This window comes from Musca vetustissima, unplaced genomic scaffold, assembly GCF_032173495.1.
Source record: "Musca vetustissima isolate MV318-11 ecotype Yass unplaced genomic scaffold, APGP_CSIRO_Mvet_v1 utg57446, whole genome shotgun sequence".
NCBI classification, from domain to species: Eukaryota; Metazoa; Arthropoda; class Insecta; order Diptera; family Muscidae; genus Musca; species Musca vetustissima.
Window position 1 is genome coordinate 165,967 of NW_026878394.1, and position 24,317 is coordinate 190,283.

General features: G+C 34.2%; 1 protein-coding gene across 1 annotated transcript in view; it reads left to right on the plus strand.

Moving 5' to 3' along the window:
* The window catches only part of LOC133323160 (uncharacterized), a 107,992-nt gene extending 84,843 nt beyond the window's left edge, over positions 1 to 23,149 (plus strand). The window contains exon 2 of the mRNA XM_061532115.1: positions 23,055 to 23,149. Within this exon, the coding sequence (XP_061388099.1) occupies positions 23,055 to 23,134 (80 nt within the window). The 3' untranslated portion in view covers positions 23,135 to 23,149. The remainder of the gene's footprint in view (positions 1 to 23,054) is intronic.
* The last annotated feature ends 1,168 nt before the right edge of the window (positions 23,150 to 24,317 follow it).

The window sequence follows — 24,317 nt, forward strand, 5'->3', positions numbered from 1 at the left end:
CCAAAAAGGGAACTTTTTCGAAGAAGTCTCCAAAAGACCCCTAAAATGAAGCGCTATAGGGTTAATATATTCTACACAAAAATTTCCAAATCTGTTAGGAACAATACTCCTTAACATATCTTACCTCTAAAATGCTAGGATAACCTAAAATTTACACAATTAAAGAATACTCTTGAAGATTCAATGAGAAATTACCAAAAAAGGAAGTTTTTTTTTAATTAAATCCACGCCTTTCAAAATCTTTAAAAAATATTTTTTAATTCCTCATTTAAAGTGTATACCGATCGTCATATCTCGTCTGAGTCGATCTAGACATGTGTGTCCGTCCGTCTGTCCATTATAATTTGTAAACACGATACAGGTCACAGTTATGGACCAATCTGCACGGAACTTATCCTGGTCAATGAAGACCCCCATTTGTTTTTGGTAAAGATCGGTTAATATTTAGGGGATGTAATGTTAATTTTTGTCGGTTTTTCTGGTCGCTCCAGAGGCCTCAATTATGGTCCAAACATTGTGAATTTTAGAAGGGGATCGGGTCAAAGAATAAGCATGCCTGTTTTGATAAAGATCGGTCAATATTTAGCGGGTCAAATGACACACGGACTTTTGTGTGAAAAATTAAAAATTTTTTATTCTGGGGCGTATATATTTGCTCCTGAAGGACATATACCCGAGATGTTTATATGGGTGTATGCAGGGACGTACGCAGGGGCGGCCCGGGGGGCCGGGCCCCCGAAATGATTTTTTTTCACAGTAAATTTATGTTTGCAACAGCGAATTTTTTCATTTTGTACGATCATCTCCATACAACCCACTGTGAAGGGAATCTGGACAAGTAATTAGAAGGGCTGTACTGAGTATTAGTAATATTCGGAAAAATGTATCAGTGTAAGGAAGAGGTGCTGTTGACCTCTAAACGGGCAAGACGGTACCAAATGTCACGAAATATTGCCCAGGCTCGGATTAAAAATCCGCAGAAGTTAAAACTCCGTGGTACTTGTGTAGGGTATCGTATGGTCTGCCCCTTCCGACTATACTGCTCCGCTCACTGTTTTTTTTGTTCGACAAATAAATTTGAGACTATTTAAGAATATTTGATAGGTTATTGGGTATTTAAAAGAGCGACAAAATGATAGCATTTTACTAATGTATTTTAATGTCATAGTTTTCTTTATACTTTGTTGGGTCCTAGAAAAAAAAATTTTATAAAATCCACGCCCTATTTGGTCCTAGAAAAAATAATTAAAAAAATAAAAAATTGTTCGATCTTTGCCTGGTTGCATCTTTAAAAAAAATAATTTTTAAAAAATCCACGCCATGTTGGCTCTTTGAAAAAAATAATTTTTAAAAAATCCACGCCTTGTTGGTTCTTTGAAAATAATAATTTTTAAAAAATCCACGCCTTGTTGGCTCTTTGAAAAAAGATAATTTTAAAAAATCCACGCCTTGTTGGCTCTTTGAAAAAAATAATTTTTAAAAAATCCACGCCTTGTTGGCTCTTTGAAAAAAGATAATTTTTAAAAAATTCACGTCTTGTTGGCTCTTTGAAAAAAATAATTTTTAAAAAATACACGCCTTGTTGGCTCTTTGAAAAAAATAATTTTAATAAAATAAAACAATTGCTGGATCTCTGCCTGGTTGGATTTGTGAAAAAATTAATTTTTAAAAAATTCACGTATTGTTGTACCCTTGAAAAAATATTTTTTAAAAAATCCACGCCTTGTTGTATCTTTGATGTTGGAACAAATATTTATTCTCTCCTGGTTGGATCCTAGAATTTTTTTCTTTGATTATTAAATTCCCATGACATTTAGTGAAATAACTACCCCATTTTTTTTTCTTCCAAACCAATTTATCGAACGAAATATAATTTATTATTTGTTGAACTCCTTGTGTTTGCCATACTATATAATTAAAAATTTAATTATATAGTTTATGCCACATGGCTTTTTTGTTATGAATTTGTAACAGCAAATTATTCACAGAATAACAATTGTTTTTTTTTTCCTCTTTCATTTTTTTTATATGAAACCTTTTTCATGGAACCCCTTCGCCCATTAACCCACTGCTCTTTGAAGTTTGAAAGCGGCGAAACAAAAAATGACAATTACCTCAAAGTAGTTGACTATGACAACAAACAATTATCTGGTTAACAATTAATTTGAAATGAAACAAAAAAATAATAGCAAGAAAAAAAAAACTATGAACAAAAAGTAAAGGGAAGGTTATAATTAATCGGGAGCTTAAGCACCACACCACCACCAAGAATAAACCTGTTGACACTTGGAGTAAAAGTGCTCGTGATTAATTTATGGCGGTTGATGGCAAGATGGTCGAGATAAGCTGTAATGTAAATTTTTTCTTGTTCGACGAAAAGAAGGCGGATATATTGTAAATTAATTTAAATAAAAAAAATCTGTACACTACTGAACTAAATTCCAAACATGGTCTTATAGAATATTTAATTATTTTTTTATCATTTTATTTTAGAATAAATTAAATTTGAAACAGCCAGACATTGTGGCTGCAAAAATGTTTATTACGTTGTTGTTAGCAAAGCTCAATAGATGCAGAGTCATATACGATGGATTTTATATTTCTTTCCTCATCTCTCGCAAATAACCTGTTCCGCCAAAAGTCTACACACACACACACTCAAGCAATTGATATTCTCTATTAATTGCAATTTAATTTGATTACCACTTTTGGGCAGTAGAAAACAACAACAACAATCCGCAACACACCATAAATTTACCAAAAAAAAAATTGTTGGTTTATTTTTGCGAACACTTGCTACTGATGCTGCTGCTTTTGTTGTTGTAGTTGTTTGTGTCATTGGTGATTGTTGTTAACTGAAAATGGCATGTTGATGTTGTTAACATAATAAACAAATTGTTTAAGACTATATTTGTAACATAGCATAATAATCGAAAGACATCATTTCATTCCGCGCAGACCTCTCCCAGGGCAGAGACAACATTTTGTAGACTTAAAGGGAATTTGGATTTTTTTTCTGGTGGCAACTTGTACGCTACAATGAGCAATAGTTTTTGAAAAAATCAAATTTTTGGGATCTCAAAAAATCTTCATAAAAAATTCCCTCCTTGTTGGGGCCTTTAAAAAGTCTTCACTTCATTTTTGGGCCCTCTAAAAAAATAATCTTTAAAAATCGACAACTTGTTGGGGCATCCAAAATATTTGTTTAAAAAATCCATTCCTTATTGGCCCCCAAAAATATTCTTAAAAAAAATCCACCCCATTTTTTGGTAGAAGAAAAAATAGTCTTTAAAAAATCCTGGCCTTTATCGGATATCTAAACAATTTTCTTCAAAAAATCCAGGCCTTGTTTACAAAAATGTTCCACTCTTTGTTGGGGCCTCTAAAAATCTTCTTTAGTAAACCACTCGTTGTTAAAGGTCTCTTAAAAATCTACTTCTTGTCGTGGCCTCTAAGAAATTGTCTTTAAAAAAATTCCACTCCTTCTAGGGATCTCTTGCCTCTCAAAAAATTGTCTCTAAAAAATTTTTGGGATCTCAAAAAATCTTCCTTGTTGGAACTTGAAAACAATTTTCATTCCTTTTTTTGGACCTCTAAAAAATATTCTTTAAAAATCGACACTCCTTGTTTGGATAGAAGAAAAAAATCTTCTGTAAAAATCCTGGCCTTTATCGGATCTCTAAAAAATGTTATTCAAAAAATCCAGACCTTGATTGAGTCTAAATATCTTCTTTAGAAATCCACTCGTTGTTAAAGGAATCTTTAAAAAAATCCACTCCTTCTTGGGACTTCAAAAAATCTACTCCTTGTTTGCCTCTAAAAAATAGTCTCTGAAAAATTCACTCCTTCCTGGAACCTCTACAAATCCACTTATGTTTGGGACCTCTAAAAAAGTCGTCTTTAAAAAGTCACTCCTTTATAGGTCTCTAAAAAATCGTCTTTAAAAAATCGCTCCTTCTTCGAACCTCTAAATATCCACTCCTTGTTGGGGCCGCTTAAAAAATCTTCTCTGAAAATCCACTGTATTTTCGAGCTTCTTAAAAAATCTATAAAAATTCACTTCTTGGGCCTCTAAAAATTGCTCTTTCTTCGAACCTCTAAAAATCCACTCCCTGTTGGGGCCTCTTAAAAAATCTTCTCTGAAAATCCACTTCTTTTTCGACCCTCTTAAAAAATCTTCTCTAAAAATTCACTTCTTTCTTGGGCCTCTAAAAAATCGCTCCTTTTTCGAACCTTTAAAAATCCACTCCCTGTTGGGGCCTCTTAATAAATCTTCTCTAAAAATCTACTTCTTTTTCGATTTTTTTGAAAAATCTTCTCTAAAAATCCATTTCTTTCTTGGGCCTCTAAAAAAATATTGGATGGTAGAAAAAAATCTTCTATAAAAATCATTTTTAAAAATCCACGCCTTGGTTGGCTATAGAAAAAATCCTCTTTAAAAATCCACGCCTTGGTTGGCTATAGAAAAAATCCTCTTTAAAAATCCACGCCTTGGTTGGCTCTAGAAAAAATCCTCTTTAAAAATCCACGCCTTGATTGGCTCTAGAAAAAATCCTCTTTAAAAATCCACGCCTTGATTGGCTCTAGAAAAAATCCTCTTTAAAAATCCACGCCTTGATAGGCTATTGAAAAATCCTCTTTAAAAATCCATGCCTAGTTGGCTATAGAAAAAATCCTCTTTAAAAATCCATGCCTAGTTGGCTATAGAAAAAATCCTCTTTAAAAAATCCACGCCTTGAATGGATGATGGTAGAAGGAATCTTCTTTAAAAAAATCCACTCCTTGCTGTATAAGGGAAAATCTGCTTTAAAAAATCCGCAGATTGTGGGGTCTTCGAAAAAATCTTCTGTAAAAAATTCAAGCCATTTGATTCAACTAAAGTAAATTGATTCAATCTAGAGGTAGTTTGATACAATCTAGAGGTAGTTTGATTCAAACTAGAGGTAGTTTGGTCCAAACTAAAGGTAGTTTGATTCAAACTGGAAGTAGTTTGATTGAAAGTAGAAATAGTTTGATTCATCGTGGAGGTAGTTTGGTTCAAACACGATGTAGTTTGATGAGCGGTAAGAGTATTTTTATTCGAACTAGAGATAGTTTGATAAGCGGTAAAAGTAGTTTGATTCAAACTACATGTAGTTTGATACCAAAATGAGTAGTCTGATAGGTTCTCAAGTAATTTAAATTAGTTGAAAACAAGTTGTATATGATTTCTCAATTATGTGACATCTTCCCTAAGTTGTTCAAAACCAATCATGTATGGTTTTGTACCTTATTTTTTTCCAGAGGTAGGGTATCAAATTATTATTAGCCAAAATCGATTGATTTTTTGGCAATACAATCACAACCACCTTAACAAAACTTGTTTTGGCAATTTGTTGTTATGGTTACGCTGCTGTTGGTGCTGCTCCTAACACAGCTATGTCAAAACTATTTTGCTATACAATTTTGTGTAACACTGTTTGTTGTTGTTAATGTCAAAATTTTATCACTCATTCTCTGCTTGGTAAACATTTAAATAACACCTGCAATTTTGAGATGAATAGTAGAGGTGGTGGCGGAGGCGGAGGCATGCGGCACTTTTTGTGGCTTATTCTATTGGAGGTGGCCGGTTAAAATCGTTTGATTCATTCCTCAATAAACCACCTCCAACTTCGTAACAACCTATTCATATCGATAGATTTTTTTGTTCAAATTACCACAAAACAAACATGTTTTTACTATATTTGAATAAAAAATATTTAGAAAAATATGTCGGTATATCAAAAAATTGCTTATTGATCAATCAATTGTAAGAGATTTTATTGCGGTTACACGAAGCTTAAGGCAAATATGCGCGTTTTTTTGTTCTCCACTTCAATACTTCGGAGACTCATATAAACAATTTGTTACTTAAATGGTATGAATTATTAGTTGTCGCATATTTTTCAATACTTGGTATTTTTTCTGCTGCTTAGAATATTTTTTTATTGATTTGTAAAATATGCTGAATACCTTAAAGAGTTTTAGTGTCATATAAAAATGAAATATTATTTTAGACAACTAATAACTGTCATCATACACATCCTCTGGCATGACATTTTGTTAACACGTTTTTGGATTTGTTTTTGGGTACAAATTTGTTTTTGGAAATGTCAAAAAGTCCCAAGAGATGAGTTTTGGGACCAATTTCAGTGCATGATAGCATTTAAAGGAACGATTTTCCTTCTTCGCTTCAAGGTAAATTGTGAAACTGGGCTAGAATTCCAGAAAGGGGTAGTTACCATAATTGAGCATGCAAGAAATTTTAAAATGTCCCGGGATAAACAGATGTGGTATGAGACCATTCTGAGGTAGTTTGAACCAAACACAAGTAGTGTGATGCTAACTGGATGCAAGATATGCGTCTTGAAATCATCCTTGTCTAGATAAACTGGTATATCTAGTTTGAAGCCAACGAGAACAACTTTTGAAAGGTCGAGAATTGGTGCAAATTTCAAGTATAGTGTTAGTTACCCAGTGTGAACCCAATTGATGTGGCCTAATGCTTCATGAAGTAGTGGGCTAGTTTGATTCAAGCCCGAAATAGTTTGATTTAGTCTAGAGGTAGTTTGGTTCAAACTAGAGGCTGTTTGATGAGAGATAATGATAGTTTGATTCAAACTACAGGTAGTTTGATACCAGCAAAGAGTAGTCTGATAGAATCTCAAGTTGATTAAATTGGTTCGAAGAATGTTGCATACGATTTCACGATTATCTGATAGTATTTGAAGAGTCGATATTTGGCCCAAATTTCAAGTAAAGGGTTTGTTACCAAGTGTAAGCCTAATTGAAGTTGTATATAAAATAATGGTCGTAGTTCGTTCGAACTAGATAAACTATGTTTTAGTTTAGAGGTAGTTTTATGAGAAACAAGTGTAGCTTGATTCAAATTAGAGGAAGTATGATACGATTTAAGAGTAGTTTGATACAAACTACCGGTAGTTTGATACCAGCAAAGAGTAGATTAAATTGGTTCGAAGAAAGTTGCATACGATTTATCGATTATTTGATGGCATCTGAAGGGCCTAAATTTCAAGTAAAGGGTTAGTTACCTAGTTTGGGCCTATTTGTTTCTTCAAAACAATTAGAAGAAGTAGTAGTAGTCAGGATAGAATTTTAAGGGTCAGCTATACAGTTTGAGACTAGTTTAGTTGTAATTTCTCATCAAACTACAGGTAGTTTGATACCAGCAAAGAGTAGATTAAATTGGTTCGAAGAAAGTTGCATACGATTTATCGATTATTTAATGACACCTGAAGGGCCTAAATTTCAAGTAAAGGGTTAGTTACCTAGTTTGGGCCTATTTGTTTCTTCAAAACAATTAGAAGTAGTAGTAGTCAGGATAGAATTTTAAGGGTCAGCTATACAGTTTGAGACTACTTTTAGTTGTATGAAATCAACCGAAGGAGTAGTTTGAAACCTAACACAAGTAGAAAAGGTTCAGTAACTAAGCACCAGTCCATTTCAAGGAGTTGGAAGTCAGCCAGAAATAATTTGAAAACATCTGGAAGTAGTTCGAAAACATTTGAAAGCAATTCAAAACCAACTAGAAGTATTATGACAATCACTAAATTTAAGAGATGAGTTTCAAACCAAATTTTAGAATAACATAGAATATTAAGGACCGACATATTTGTCAGTTACTACTACTTAAACTGAGAACTTGAATTATATCTTAGATAAATAGCTTACAAATTGATTAAGTAGTTTGAGATCGACCGACAGTAGTTTGAATCTAATCAGTAGTAATTTGAAGTCCAGGAGAATTAGTTTGAAACCTACCACAGGTAGGAAAGGATCAGTTAGATATTACGAATCTTCTTGAAAGAGTCACAAGCCAACCAGAAATGGTTCGAAAGCATTTGGAAGTAGTTTGAATGAATTTCTAAATAATTCAAAGTCAACTGGAAGTAGTATGATGTTAACTAGATTTTAGAGATGAGTACAGAACCCACATTTTAAAAGGTGATAGTATGTTGAAGACCGATTTCTTCGTCCGTCACAAACTAAACTCAGAACTATAATTGGATTTCATGGCAGTTAAGGGTCATTTACAGAAGTTGAGCGTAATTTAAGAAATTCGAATCAAACCAGTAGTAGTTTAAAGTTCCATAGAATAAGTTTGATACAAAACATAAGTAGTTTGATATCGAACTGAGTAGTTTGAAACCTACAACAAGTAGAAAAGGTTATTTGGTACTAGTCCTCTTGAAGTAGTTCGAAACCAACCGAAAATAATTAAAATGCATTTGAAAGTTGTTCGAAACCAACATGAAGTAGTATGATGATAATAAGATGAAAGATATGAGTTTAGAAACCAAATTTAAATAAGGAATAGAGTTTTCAGAACCGATTTTTTCATTCGTCGCTAGCGGAACTAAGAACTCGAATAAGATTCCAACAAAAGGGATCACATATCTAGTTTGACTCTAGTTTGAGAAGAAACAAATGTAGTTTGAACCCAAGCAGTAGAAGTTCGAAGCCCAGGAGAGGAAGTTTGAAACCAACCACAAGTAGTTTGAAGCCAATGAAAATGAGTTTGATACCAATTACAAACAGTTTGAAAGCAAAAAGAAGTAGTATGAAGTTAATTAAATGTAATTTATTATCAATTAACATAATTTGACACTAATCTGAAGGAATTTGACAAAAATTAAAAGTAGTTTGATATCTGAGACAAATATTTTCATCCACAATACATTATTATCCTCTTATTGGCTCAAACTGCATTCATTACAATGCTTGCTACTTTATTTTCCGAAAGACCTATTTTTGAGATTAGTTATTTTTCTTTCTACCTCTTTAATGCATTTCCCCAATGAAAATTCCCTGATTTTCATGACATTTTACATTTTGAACTCATAAAAAGTAGAGAAATGACTCACAAACGAAGTAATTTACGTGCCTGTTTTAATGCTCCTCCAATGGGAAATGACACATTTCTTTGTGGTGTTCACTTCTTGCTTTATCATAATCGTTTACTCTCTTTTATGATTGCCTTTTAAATTTGCTTCGTTTTCTTCAATTTGTTACTGGCCCCATTATTTAAAGAGGATTTAAAAATGGTTTGTCACAAATCGCAGGCAAACCACTTTAAAAATGTTTTTTTAAATCTTCGTCTTCTTCGAAGTGTCTTTTTCAACAATAAAATTATGTCACATTGTACATCGTAATAATGGCGGAAGACAGACAGTCAAATCAAATAGGCCAGACAAACGAACTCTCGACGAAGTAAAAGAAGCCACGAAACAAAACACATTAGTTGGCTATTGTCTGGGACAGCTTGAAATTGCATCAGCGCTCAGTGGACAAACAGACCGAGTTGTTGCACATCTCTGAATGCAGCCACTTTGCTTTGCTGTGCTAATTGTGTCGGGAATGTGCTGTAAATCATAAAAGAATTCCGGAATGGGAAAATATGCTGAACATAGAGATGGAAGAATTGAATCATTTCAAACATGACAAGATTTTTTGTTATAGTAGTGTCATTGGGGTCCTCTTCATAAAGAAGTTCAGAACGTCTTACAATGAGAGGTATTTTGGTCAAAGAGGTTATAATTCCACTTTCTATAGGTGTCCAGTAGTTATTATCTTCGTTGGAAGCCTTTAAAGGGTTCTCCGATCATATAATATATTTCCTTTTTTAAAAAGTCTCTGAAATAGAGCGACATGCCATTTTTTTTGCTGCAAGTTCATTCTATATTTAATAATAGGTCTAGTTTTCTTACGAGATTGAGAAATACACTTCTCAGATAAGGTAATTTTGTTCTCTCTGGAGGAAAAGATTGTAGGCCTTTTATGCCGTAGAAGTGATTTATTTAATTGAAAGAATACTTTTCTTAGCAATTTCCAGTAATATATTTACTGTAGGAAGTCAGAGGTTTTATACCCTCTGGAGGAAAATATAAAGGGTCGTTTCCTTTTTAGAAAATCGAGTTTAGACTTGAGTCTAAAATAGGAATGACTGGAGCGCCATCCAGAGGAAAATGTCAACACTAAATAAGCAAGTACACAAACCACACTACAATTCAAGAACAGATGGCAGTCCCACCATCTAGGACAGGCGTCATATGCCCATTCGTCTACTTCGCGGAAGTAAAAACAATTATTAACCAAGTTGTAACAGGATGAAATGCATCTGAAGGCCCTTGGGATCCTAATAATAATAGCCATCAACACAAGCGTATAACACAAAATAGATAAGACGGGATAGAGCGCAAACCAGAGGGAATCGGGAAGACTAACTAAAGCAGGACACCAACCACTACGAAGAATTCAAAAATGCGTTGTTTGTAGGTGACGATTGATGGCAGCCTCATTACTTAGGATAGACTACAGAAGACCAATCATTTTCAGTAACCAATCATGATTAACGAAGGAGTTCGAAGGATGAAATGCATGCGAAACCCCCAGATAATAACCAACTTCGACATCAACACAAAAAATTACAGGATAAAGCGGCACCCAGAGGAAAATGAATAAGCAGGGGGCACTAACCACTGCACAGAATTCAAGGGTGCATTCTTTCTAATCTACGATAGATGGCATCACGCCCCATCACCTATGACGGGCTACAGCCGACCAATCATCTGCTTAACTGGAGTGAAAGCACTGATTAACGAAGGAGTAACCGAATAGATGTCAGCCCATCACCTTGGAAATACTAGATCGACCAATCATGATTAATGAAGCAATAAAAAGCTCGACATCAATGACAGGATAAAGCGGCATCCAGAGGAAAATGACAACACGAAATAATCACGAACTCCAACCACGACAAAAAGTCAAGGATGTTGTTATTTCCATTCTACGATAGATGGCAGCGCGCCCCGAAGTGCATGCGAAAACCTTAGACATTGTAATATTTAACCTCGACATCAACACAAGAAATGGCAGGATAAAGCGACACGCAGAGGAAAATAATAATACTGAATAAGCAAGGACACAAACCACTGCACAGAATTCAAAGATGCGTTGTTTCTACGCTACGATAGATGACAGCCCGCCCCATCACCTAGAGCGGGCTACAGCAGACTAATCACCTACTTAGTTGAAGTAAAAACAATGATTAACGCAGGAGTAAGGAAGAGTAATAATAGAAAAAAGGTATTCTTCTGATGAGAATCATTTCACGCAATACCAGATGTACTAGCAGGAGGTCGTTAAGTTAAATACCTCCTACCTAGAGTACACCTCAAAGGCTTTGTTTCTTTATACTATAAGATCCGATTAGACTCCTTGGCGTGGTTTGATAGGGATAAAATGACGTCAACATAAGTGGTCTATGGCTAGTTTGATACAATCAAAAGAAGTTTGATACCAAATGAAATCATTCGATTGAAGTATGATACAAACTGAAGTAGTTTGATCGCAGTTTGATATTCGCTATTAGCAGCAACTAAGGTAATTACCTAATTCAAGATGAGTATAAACTAATTTAGTCTGACAGGAGTTGATGTCATACGATTAAAGTTCAAAGTCATTCGAATGATGTTCAAATTAAGTAATGAGTTCGAAGTCATTCGATTGAAGTTCGAAGTCATTCGATTGAAGTTCGAAGTTATTCGCTTGAAGTTTGAAACAAACTGAAGTGTTTCGTGTTACGGTTGCAAATTGAAAGCTATGCGGATGTGTAGATTAACTTTTCTTCCAGTTAATTTCCAATTAAATTCGAACGTACATGTGTTCTGATAATTCTATTTCTTTATTTGAAAATTATCTCTTGAACAAAAAATAAATTTTCAAACAATCTGAAAGTAACATACTGCGGTTTTGCTAACAGCTACTTTTGGCCATGGTAAATAACTAAAATTTCTTTGGTTGGTAATTATGGCATTACATTACACTTTTCTCTGCTCGTTCGCTCGGTCTATACGATATCATCTTCATTAACCGCTTTCATCACTGATGTCTGGTATGATGTTCCGTTTCTGTTCAGTCAGCCAGTCCATTCACATTCATCTAAGTTGCTTTCGTTTCGTTTGCATAGTTGTGCCGATGTGAAAAAATTCTTGAGAATCTTATCAGACTGTGAGTATTTGCTCTGCTCCACAAAACATCATCGAGGCCCGGTGGGAACTTTATGTTAAGGCTGAAAGTTTAAATTACATTCTGTTTGTGTAGCGTTTTAGTTTTTCAAGATTTTTTTGTTCAAATACAAAGCGTATTTAATTTCTTTGTACTAGTCAAACCGCAAAACACACATATTTTTCCTTGGCTTTGAAGAAATTCTATCCGGTGTACAGCAGCAGCAGCACAAAAGCATATTTCAATAAACAAAAGAAGAAGAAGAAAAAAACTTCCGTTTCTCTAAGCATGGAAAGTTAACGTTGAGTAGCTCATGTTCTACAAATGTTCTTCACAATGTTGAAAAAAAAAAATGAAACGAAAGAATGATAATAGCAAGAAACGGTAATGTGACAATAATTTTATTGCAAAAAAATATATATTCCCACAGAAATTTTTGCAAAAATAGGAAGGAAGATGGTAAATATTTAACAATGTGATTAGCGTGGAATATAAACACGGGAAAGATACATCTCACAAATGACATCTTAGTTATTATTTCCCTCCAAAGAGCATCAAACATCGTATAAATTGATACCAAACTTCACGCACTTTATTAAAGTCGCATGAAACCATAGTAAAAGAAACAAATTATGGTATAACACAAACAAATTAGATGTATGTCAAACATGTTTTAAATAGGCGTCAAACTTCAAATAACCGAACAAAGCCCCTTTCACAATTTCAAACCAACCCCAAAACATATGAAACATATTTTAAAATCACATCAAACTTCATCCATTTGTATCAGAGCCTTGTAAAGACAGTTGAAGAATCTTCAGTTGACATTGAAACGATTTTTTCTAGAAATTTAATAACGAACTATTTCATCTCAAACTAGCCCAAAATCATATCAAACATTGTTGAAAGTGGTGTCAAACTTCTTTGTATTGAATCAAACTATTGTGAGGAGGAATCAAACTAACTACCATTTGTCGTATCAAACCAACATTGATATTATTTTCACGACCAATAGGCACATCAAACACTAACACAGATGCATATTAAACACATTTTTAGTAGGCATCAAACTTCCTGCAAACAAACTCTTATGGGAATTAGTCTTAACCGCTAAAATAGGGAGCGTTCAACAATTGAGAAAACATTGATGGGGGGTTTTTAAACGATTTTATCATATCAAACATTGCTGAACTTCTTTGGGTTGAATCATACTATTGTGAGGAAACAAACTAACTACGGTTTGTCGTATCAAACAAGCATCGGTCTTATTTTTACGATCAAAGACACTAATCCAGATGCATATGAAACACATTTTGAGTTGACATCAAACTTCATACAACTTACACAAATATTTTTGAGAAGGAATTTTTAACGCAAAAAAGGGAGCGATCACACTAAAGCCCCCTTCAACAATGGGAAAGCCTGGATGTGGAGCTAAAAACAGCGAGCTACTCATAGAACGGTGTCAAAGGATGCGTTGTTTCTACGCTACGATAGATGGCAGCTTCCCAAATTTCCCAGGGCGGGCTACAGCAGACCAATTATCTACTTAGTTGGAGTAAAAACAATAATTAACGAAGGAGTATGGAGGAGTAACAGTAGAAAAAAGATATTCTTCTGATGAGAATCATTTCATGCAAAACCAGATGTACTGGTAGGAGATCGTTAAGATAAATACTACCTTCTTAAAATAGCTACGGAACACCTGAAAGACTTAGTTTCATTATAGTATAAAATCCGATTAGACTCCTGGGCCTGGTTTGCTGCTGGGGATAAAATGACGTCAACGTAAATTGATCTATAGCTAGTCTAATGTCATTTGCAACAGGATATTCTTAAATAGGAATAAATGCATGCGAAAACCCCAGAAATTGTAATGACCAATATCAATACAAGAAATGGACCGATATATGGCCACCCAGAGAAAATTGGCCACATTATATGAGCAAGGACTCCAACCACGGCAAAGAGTCAATGATGTGTTGTTTCTAGTCTACAATAGATGGCAGCCAAATCACAAATCAGGACTTAGATGCAGTAAAAACAATAATAATCGAAGGAGTAACAGTTTGCAACTGTAACACGAAGTACTTTAGTTTATTTCTGATGAGAATAATTTCAGATGTACTGGTAGGAGATCGTTAAGTTAAATACTATCTTCTTAAAATACCTAGAAAACACCTCAAAGATTTAGTTTTATTGTAGTATAAGATCCAATTGGACCCCTTCGCCTGGATTGCTAGGGATAAAATGACGTCAACGTTAAGTGATCTATAGCTAGTTTGATGTAATTTCCAACAGCAGATTCCTAAATACACCTCAACATCCTGGTGCGGCAATACTCACAACCAAATAGATCACATATGCGTTAGTAGAATATGGAAAAACATTCCCACTTGAAGTCAGAAAATAAAGAAAGGTTGACATTAACAGCGACCATAGGCGAAATCAAGATCAAATTAAAATGCCCAAGAAGAGACGCCATATATGCCAGCCGAAAACAACTGCCCCTAAAACAACACAACATGAAACACCGTTGCTTGTGTCAAACTTCCATCATACTTATTCGGTTAGCACCATACTTCAATCATATAACTTCAGTTTGCTCAAGTTGGCATACAACTATCATCAGACTTGTTCATAAAAATATGAACATGCTCGGCATCATTCATTTTATTTTATGATCACTTCACATTTATGCATTTCATAAAGGATGTCCGTCCAAGTGGTTCTATGATAACTAACTAATAAAGTCACAAGATCTATTTGTGTGTGAGCGCTGATAATACAGATTTAATAAAAGCAGGGTGCACAAAAATTCGCTCGAGAATGATTTAAAATACATTCTTTTCGTTTTGTGCTGATTTTACGAATTAATTAATGGCGATAAATTCTTTACCAAAAGAGCATTCGCCAAAGAATGTTCGCACGCACATAACAGACGAGTGAGAGCACACAACAATGATCGTTCGTTTCGTTTGGTGGTTGAAATTCGTCTGACATTCTCTCACGAATGAGAACAAACATTCACGAATGCTCAAAACAGCAACAAGAATAACAACAAACGTTCGTGAACTCAATAGTTGTTGGACATGTGTTTTCTTATTCCACACACTTTCGGCTACACACACATTCTTTCGTTGTTTGTGTGTTTACTTTTTATGATATGTTTGTTGTTGTTTTTAACAGTATTCGCGAGCATTCACGAACATTTGTTTTTGAGTTTTTTAAAAGAATGTTCTTCAGCAACAAATGGTCGCGAACGAACGAATCGACGACGCTTGCAGCGAATTTTTATCGTTCGTGAATTTTTCGTACAATGCGAACACTCGCGATAGATTGCAAATGATTGTTCATTCATTGTAACTTTATCATTCGCGATAAATTGAAAACATTCGAATTCTCGCCGTGAGCATTCGTGAAAAAGAGCGTATTTTAATTATTCTTCGCGCCCTGAATAGAAGTCCACAGACATAAATATTGGTGCGCTCATTTGATGTAAACAAATAAACGCAACCTCCATGTGCACTGTGATGTGTATAAGATTAGTTTGATTAGTTTATGTAGTTCTTAAGTCTGAATATTTCATAAATAAATTAGAATTGAAATCACAATCGAAAGAGACGGTTGGGTATCAATATCTCACTTTTACAAGACAACTTCCCTCTGTGCCATGCTACACTGACAAACTCTCATCAAACTATTTCAGTTTGAGCTCATACTTGAATCAAACCTCTTTAGTTGGCTTAGGGTGGTATCAAACTTCCATGAGACTACTCTATATGTTGTGTCAAACAGCAATTGAATGTTTTTATGGTTTCAAACTTCATTCAGCTACGCCACGACGACTACAGTTGACATCAAACTACTTTGGGTTGATATCAAACAATTATTAAATATAACTTCAGTTGCTTTCAAACCACCATCAAACATGATCATTTAAAAAACTTGCGAATTATTGTATTTGAAAGATTCATTTTCAAAAGAATAATTTATTTCTGTCTTCTAAGATGATGTAATTAATGTTTCAAAATCAAATCCGTATATACTTGCCGGATATATGCGGTTAATAAAAGTCATTCCTATACCACCTCCAATATTTATTTAATATTTTTTTCTATGTATTAATAACATTGAATCTTCAAATGGATTGCTGCCACTATAAAATGTCTAGAAGTCTCTCTGTCTAGAAGTCTTTCAATTTACAAATAATTTTTGTCGTATTCAATATTTACTTAACTTTGTGAACACTTCACTCCACAAAGCCGTTTCAAAACATTCCACCTAACCTTGACAAAGAATCATTTTAATATTTCAATTTTGCATTAAGAGATTTCCAACAACAATAATAGTAATAATAAATCTCTTGAAGAATTTAAAAGATTTACTTGAACAAAAAAAATATTTATTTTTGCAAAAAACCTCAACCTGTACATGTGAATAATGTTTGGCTATCATTTATGGTTTTACGAAAAACTACAAAGAGCTCCTTCTAATCTTCAAGTGTTTTATTGTTTTGTGTGGCTTTTTTGGTTGGAACAATGCTGGTCATCATCATCATAATTTCCACCATTGAAAGTGTTGCTATTGTGGTTTTATTTTGAGTTTTCAAATAAATTTAATGCTTTAAACACATTTCAACTACTGCATTAACATTTGGCATCTTGTTTTTGTTTTTATTTTATTATTTTATTCATTTTTTTTTTTGTTTGATATTGTTAATGAAATAATCCAAAACTGTTTTTGCCTTGTGTGATTAATTGCCCACAGATGTACGAAAATGTTATTGACTCTGGTTTTACTAGTTGTGTGGAGTGGTTTTGAAGAAAAAAATATTTAAAATTATTTAAAAAAAATTGTAAAAAAACTTGTTTTTGGTTTAGGTTTGATATCAAACGCATCTATGTGGATCATCATACATTAGAAATCAAACAAAATGTAGTTTGATATCTAATTTGGAAGAAGTTTGATTCAAACATAATTTTTTGTGATGTTGTTTGAAGGCATTAGAAGCAACCTTGGAAGAAGTTTGATTCAAACATAATTTTTTAAGAGCTTGTTTGAAGGCCTTAGAAACACGTTTGATACTAACTTTATCAATTTCAAGGCATTATGGAACAATTCGATTTCATATGGTGATTTTACTTCATACCAACCTGATACTTGTTTGAAATACATCGCAGGGCAATGGAGTTTGAAACCAATTAACGTCTTATAAAGCCAGTTCAGTAGGTCTATAAGTCACCTAATAAGAGTTTGATAGCAGTTGAAGAGTACTTATGGTAGTTTGATGCAGTGCCAACAGGTTTGATTTGATCTGCTAGCAACTTATGGGTATTTTATATGAACTAGAGTAAACTTCTCGGTGTTTGAAGCCAGCTTAAGTTGTCTGATTGATGTTTAATATCAACTGAAGTAAACATAGTGTAGGTTGTTAGGGGTTTGAGTTAATAAACTTTTTTTTAGTATCCTCAAGGCGTGGTTTTTTAAAAAATATTTTTTCAAAGTTCCACAAGGCGTAAATTTTTTAAAAAATATTTTTTCAAAGTTCCACAAGGCGTAAATTTTTTAAAAAATATTTTTTCAAAGTTCCACAAGGCGTAAATTTTTTAAAAAATATTTTTTCAAAGTTCCACAAGGCGTAAATTTTTTAAAAAATATTTTTTCAAAGTTCCACAAGGCGTAAATTTTTTAAAAAATATTTTTTCAATGTTCCTCATTGCTTCGATATTTTAAAAAAAATATTATTATACCCTTCACCACATTGTGGTACAGGGCAGCAACGTACACAGGATTTCATTTCATTTCGCCCCCCTGCGTACGTCCCTGGTACAGGGTATTATGTCTTTGATAGACACATGGCTGCTTTTGAGAATATGCATAGAATCACTTTCTGAGTCAATTTATGCATGTCGGTCCGTCCGTCTATAGATGTTAAATTGTAAACAAAGTACAGGAGGCATTTATGATCCGATTTGGATGAAATTTGGCACAGCTCGTCTATTTGGCCCAAGGACGAACCCTATTGAAATTCAATAAAATCGTTCCGATTTTATGTAAATGGAGCACCATACTGCCAATATTGGTACGATTGAGAAAAACTTTTGAACAGCGCACTAAATCAGGTCCATGTTTATGTATGCGAAATTTTGTTGGAATCGGTTCAGATTTATATATGGCTTCCATATATAGATTCGTCCGATTTCATATAAATGGAGCATCATACTGCCAATATTAGTCAGATTGAGACAAAATTTTGCACAGATTACTGAATTAGGTCTAGAGTGATATCTGCCAAGTTTCGTGGGAATCGGTTCAGATTTAGATATAGCTCCCATATATATTTTTGTCCGATTTAAGGTAAGTGGTGCACCAAAGTCCCTAAATATCTTTCGATTTGCACCAAATTTGGCATAACGTACTGAATTGAGCCTAGAATTATGTCTGCCAAGTTTCGTGAAAATCGGTCCAGATTTAGATATAGCTCCCATATATAGTTTCGTCCGATTTCATGTAAATGGTGCCCCAAAGTCCCTATATATCTTTCGATTTGCAGGAAATTTGGCATAACGTACTGAATGGAGCCTAGAATGATATCTGCCAAGTTTCGTGGAAATCGATTCAGATTTAGATATAGCTCCCATATATATTTTCTTCCGATTTAAGGTAAATGGGGCACCAAAGTCCCTAAATATCTTTCGATTTGCACGAAACATGACACATCGTAATGAATTAGGTCTAGAATGATATCTGCCAAGTTTCGTGGAAATCGGTTCAGATTTAGATATAGCTCCCATATATAGTTTCGTCCGATTTAAGGTAAATGGTGTACCAAAGTCCCTATATATCTTTCGATTTGCACGAAATTTGGCATAACGTACTGAATGGAGCCTAGAATGATATCTGCCAAGTTTCGTGGAAATCGGTTCAGATTTAGATATAGCTCCCATATATAGTTTCGTCCGATTTAAGGTAAATGGTGTACCAAAGTCCCTATATATCTTTCGATTTGCACGACATTTGGCATAGCGTAAGGAATTAGGTCTAGAATGATGTGTGTTAAGTTACCTGTAAATCGGTTCAGATTTAGATATACCTCCCATATATATTTTTGTCCGATTTAAGGTAAATGGTGCACCAAAGTCCCTAAATATCTTTCGATTTGCAGGAAATTTGACACAACGTAATGAATAAGGTCTAGAATGATATCTGCCAAGTTTCGTGGAAATCGGTTCAGATTTAGATATAGCTCCCATATATAGTTTCGTCCGATTTAAGGTAAATGGTGTACCAAAGTCCCTATATATCTTTCGATTTGCAGGAAATTTGACACAACGTAATGAATAAGGTCTAGAATGATAACTGCCAAGTTTCGTGGAAATCGGTCCAGATTTAGATATAGCTCCAATATATAGTTTCGTCCGATTTCATGTAAATGGTGCCCCAAAGTCCCTATATATCTTTCGATTTGCACGAAATTTGGCATATCGTACTGAACTAAGCCTAGAGTGATGTCTGCCAAGTTTCGAGAAAATCGGTCCGGATTTATATAGCTCCCATATATAGTTTCGTCCAATTTCATGTAAATGGTGCCCCCAAAGTCCCTATATATCTTTCGATTTGCACGAAATTTGGCACAACGTACTGAATTGAGCCTAGAATGATGTCTGCCAAGTTTCGTGAAACTCGGTCCTGATTTAGATATAGCTCCCATATATAGTTTCGTCCGCTTTAAGGTAAATGGTGCGCCAAAGTCCCCATATATCTTTCGATTTGCACGAAATTTGGCATAACGTACTGAATTGAGTCTACAATGATGTCTGCCAAGTTTCGTGAAAATCGGTCAAGATTTAGATATAGCTCCCATATATAGTTTCGTCCGATTTCATGTAAATGGTGCACCAAAGTCCCTATATATCTTTCGATTTGCACGAAATTTGGCATAACGTACTGAATTGAGCCTAGAAAGATGTCTGCCAAATTTCGAGCAAATCGGTCCAGATTTAGATATAGCTCCCATATATAGTTTCGTCCGATTTCATGTAAATGATGCACCAAAGTCGCAATATATCTTTCGATTTGCACGAAATTTGGCATAACGTACTCAATTGAGCCTAGAGCGATGTCTGCCTTTTTTCGTGAAAATCGGTCCAGATTTAGATATAGCTCCCATATATAGTTTCGTCCGATTTCATGTAAATGGTGCACCAAAGTCGCTAAATATCTTTCTATTTTCAAGAAATTTGGCATAACGTACTGAATTGAGTCTAGAATGAATGTCTGCCAAGTTTCGAGAAAACCGGTCCAGATTTCTATATAGCTCCCATATATAGTTTCGTCCGATTTCATGTATATGGTTCACCCAAGTCTCTATATATCTTTCGATTTGCACGAATAGTCCTGTAATAGTCCTGTTTAATATACCCATAGTGGTGAAGGGTATCATATAGTCGGCCCCGTCCGACTTTACTACTTTCCTTACTGGTTTAAAAGAATATTTTTTCAATGTTCCTCATAGCTTCGAGGAACACACTGTGATACAGGGCAGCAACGTACACAGGATTTCATTTCGCCCCCCTACGTACGTCCCTGGTACAGGGTATTATGTCTTTGATAGACACATGGTTCCTTTTGAGAATATGCATAGAATCACTTTCTGAGTCAATTTATGCATGTCGGTCCGTCCGTCTATAGATGTTAAATTGTAAACAAAGTACAGGAGGCATTTATGATCCGATTTGGATGAAATTTGGCACAGCTCGTCTATTTGGCCCAAGGACGAACCCTATTGATATTCAATAAAATCGGTCCGATTTTATGTAAATGGAGCACCATACTGCCAATATTGGTACGATTGAGACAAACTTTTGTACAGCGCACTAAATCAGGTCCATGTTTATGTATGCAAAATTTTGTTGGAATCGGTTCAGATTTAGATATAGCTTCCATATATAGATTCGTCCGATTTTATATAAATGGAGCACCATACTGCCAATATTAGTCAGATTGAGAAAAAATTTTGCACAGATTACTGAATTAGGTCTAGAGTGATATCTGCCAAGTTTCGTGGAAATCGGTCCAGATTTAGATATACCTCCCATATATATTTTTGTCCGATGTAAGGTAAATGGTGCACCAAAGTCCTATATATCTTTCGATTTGCACGAAATTTGGCATAGGATACTGAATTAGGTCCAGAATGATGTGTGTTAAGTTTCGTAAAAATCGGTTCAGATTTAGATATAGCTCCCATATATATTTTCGTCCGATTTAAGGTAAATGGTGTACCAAAGTCACTATATATCATTCGATTTGCACTAAATTTGGAATAGCGAAATGGATTAGGTCTAGAATGATGTGTGTTAAGTTTTCTGAAAATTGGTTCAGATTTAGATATAGCCCCATATACATCTTCGTCCGATTTAAGGTAAATGGTGTACCAAAGTCCCTATATATCATTCGATTTGCACTAAATTTGGCGTAGTGTAATTAATTAGGTCTAGAATGATGTGTGTTAAGTTTTCTGAAAATCGGTTTAGGTTTAGATATAGCTCCCATATATATTTTCGTCCGATTTAAGGAAAATGGTGTACCAAAGTCCCTATATATCTTTTGATTTGCCCGAAATTTGGCATAGCGAAATGGATTAGGTCTAGAATGATGTGTGTTACGTTTTTTATAAAGAAATTTCTTAAGACCAATAGGCGTGGATTTTATAAAGAAATTTCTTAAGACCAATAGGCGTGGATTTTATAAAGAAATTTCTTAAGACCAATAGGCGTGGATTTTATAAAGAAATTTCTTAAGACCAATAGGCGTGGATTTTATAAAGAAATTTCTTAAGACCAATAGGCGTGGATTTTATAAAGAAATTTCTTAAGACCAATAGGCGTGGATTTTATAAAGAAATTTCTTAAGACCAATAGGCGTGGATTTTATAAAGAAATTTCTTAAGACTAATAGGCGTGGATTTTTTTTGAAGAAATGTCAGTGTGAGGAAGAGGTGCTGTTTACCTCTAATCGGGCAAGAGGGTGCAAATATCACGAAATATTGCCCAGGCTCGGAATAAACATCCGCAGAAAATTTGAGTTCCGTAGTAGTTGTGTAGGGTATCGTATGGTCGGCCCCGTCCGACTATACTGCTCCGCTCACTGGTTTTTAATTATTTAATTTTTTTAATATTTGTATGCCGATTTTTATTTTTTTTTAATACCAATTTTTATCATAACTTCTTATTCAGGACCTATCACTTCAAACCTCAACTTTCATTTTCTCGTACATTAAATAATTCCACTTGCAATATATCTGCAATGACATTCAAGTACTTTGTTAGTGCATTTTGTTATCTGTCACATTTTAAAGACCCCCCAAACCCTATTCCGAAACGGCCTCTATTTCCCCCTGATTACAATTAGAGGCTGACGATCGTCCTCTTTAATGTTTTCCCTTTTACTTAAAGTTCAGAAAAAAAAACTTTGTAATTCATGTTTATGCCACGGCATGCCATGCCATGTCATTATCATAAACTTGTAGCTCATTTAGTTTTGTTTGCAATGGCGGTTAGTTTAACTACTGCTTTAAAAAATTTGCTAGTTAAGGTCTTCTTCTCTTTCGCGATTTCGTTTCAGTTTTCAGATTGGCAAACAATGAGCCTCTGAACTTTCCCATTAACTCAAGCGTAACAAAAGCAGATGAATGCGTGAGAATTGTTGCAAGGAAAGAAAAAAAAAACGGAGTTGAGAAGACAAAGCGTAGAAATAAAAGCTGCATTTAGCATTATAAAAATGCAATCATAAAAATATATAAACCTAAATAGCTTGAAAAATGAGATTATTTTTTGGGATGGAAAAAATGAAGTATTTATTGAATTTTATGCCTTTTAATGCGGAAATAATTTTTTATCTGCAATATAAAAAATGTGAAGGGGACATATTTTATAAAAATTATGATTTTTAATGATTCAATTCTATTTTGTTAAATTTATTTCTTATTTTTTTCTCTTTTTCAGATGGCACCTTCGATGAGGAAAAGATCAACGAAGATAAATTGCAAAAAGAAATCGATACCATTGAATACATTGACAAGTAAGTACCAAACGCAATTTACAAACATGTTCGAACACAACATGATGTGTAGCACATGTTGGAACTAGAATTATTAATATTGATATGAGGTCATGAAATATCTAGGACTATTTCCTAGAGGAACTCCTTAAAGGATCCAGGGTCTAGAGAAGTCCCAGGAGGTCGTCTATTTGGATACCTATTTTTATATATAAGCATTTTTAATCTAAGCCAGGCCGTAGATTAAAAAAATATTATTTCAAAGGCTGGTCAAGTCATAGATTTAAAAACAAATATTTCTTTAAAATTCCTTTGTTGGGTCTTAAAAAATATTTCTTTAAAATTCCAAACTTTGGTTGAGACTTAAAAACATTTCTTTAAAATTCCAAGTCTTGGTTGGGTCTTAAAAAAATATTTAAAAAAAAATATTTTTTAAAATTTTTGCCTTGGTTGGGTCTTACATATTTTATAAAAATATACGCCTTGGTTGTGTCTTAAAAAATATTTTTTTTCTTTAAAAATATTTTTCTAAATATCCACTCCGTTGCGTGTCTTCAAAAATATTTTTCTGAAGATCCACGCCTTGGTGTGTCTTAAAGCTAGCCATGTCGGCCCGTCTACTGTAATCACGCTACCTTCTAAAGGAATTGAGATAGGGTGCTGAAATTTTGCATAGGTTTGTCTTATGTCTGCAGGCAGGTCAAGTTCGAAGATGGGTCCACGTTTAGGCCTAGCTCCTATATAACGGTACCCCGTATTTTCAATATTTTGCGGTTATTGAACGCGTTTTTCATCCGAATTGTTCATGGGAATCCTATTAGGTACTAAATGTCTCCACAAAAAATTATGAATATTGGTCCACTTTTTCTGGTAGCCCCCATATAACGGTACCTCTCCATTTTCAATATTTTGAAGGTTTTGGTCGTATTTTTCCACCGAATTGGCTGTAATTTAGTATTTTGAATTCTTAATAGTTGGTGCCTATTAAGAATTCAAAATACTAAATTACAGCCAATTCGGTGGAAAAATACGACCAAAACCCTCAAAATATTGAAAAAATTATGAATATATAGGCCAATTTTTTTTGGATATACCTTCAATTTTCGATATTTTGGGGTTTTTGAGCGCGTTTTTCTACCGAATGCGTTACAATTTGGTATTTTGTAGTAGTATGTAGTAACAAATTTCCCTACCAAAAATTATTAATA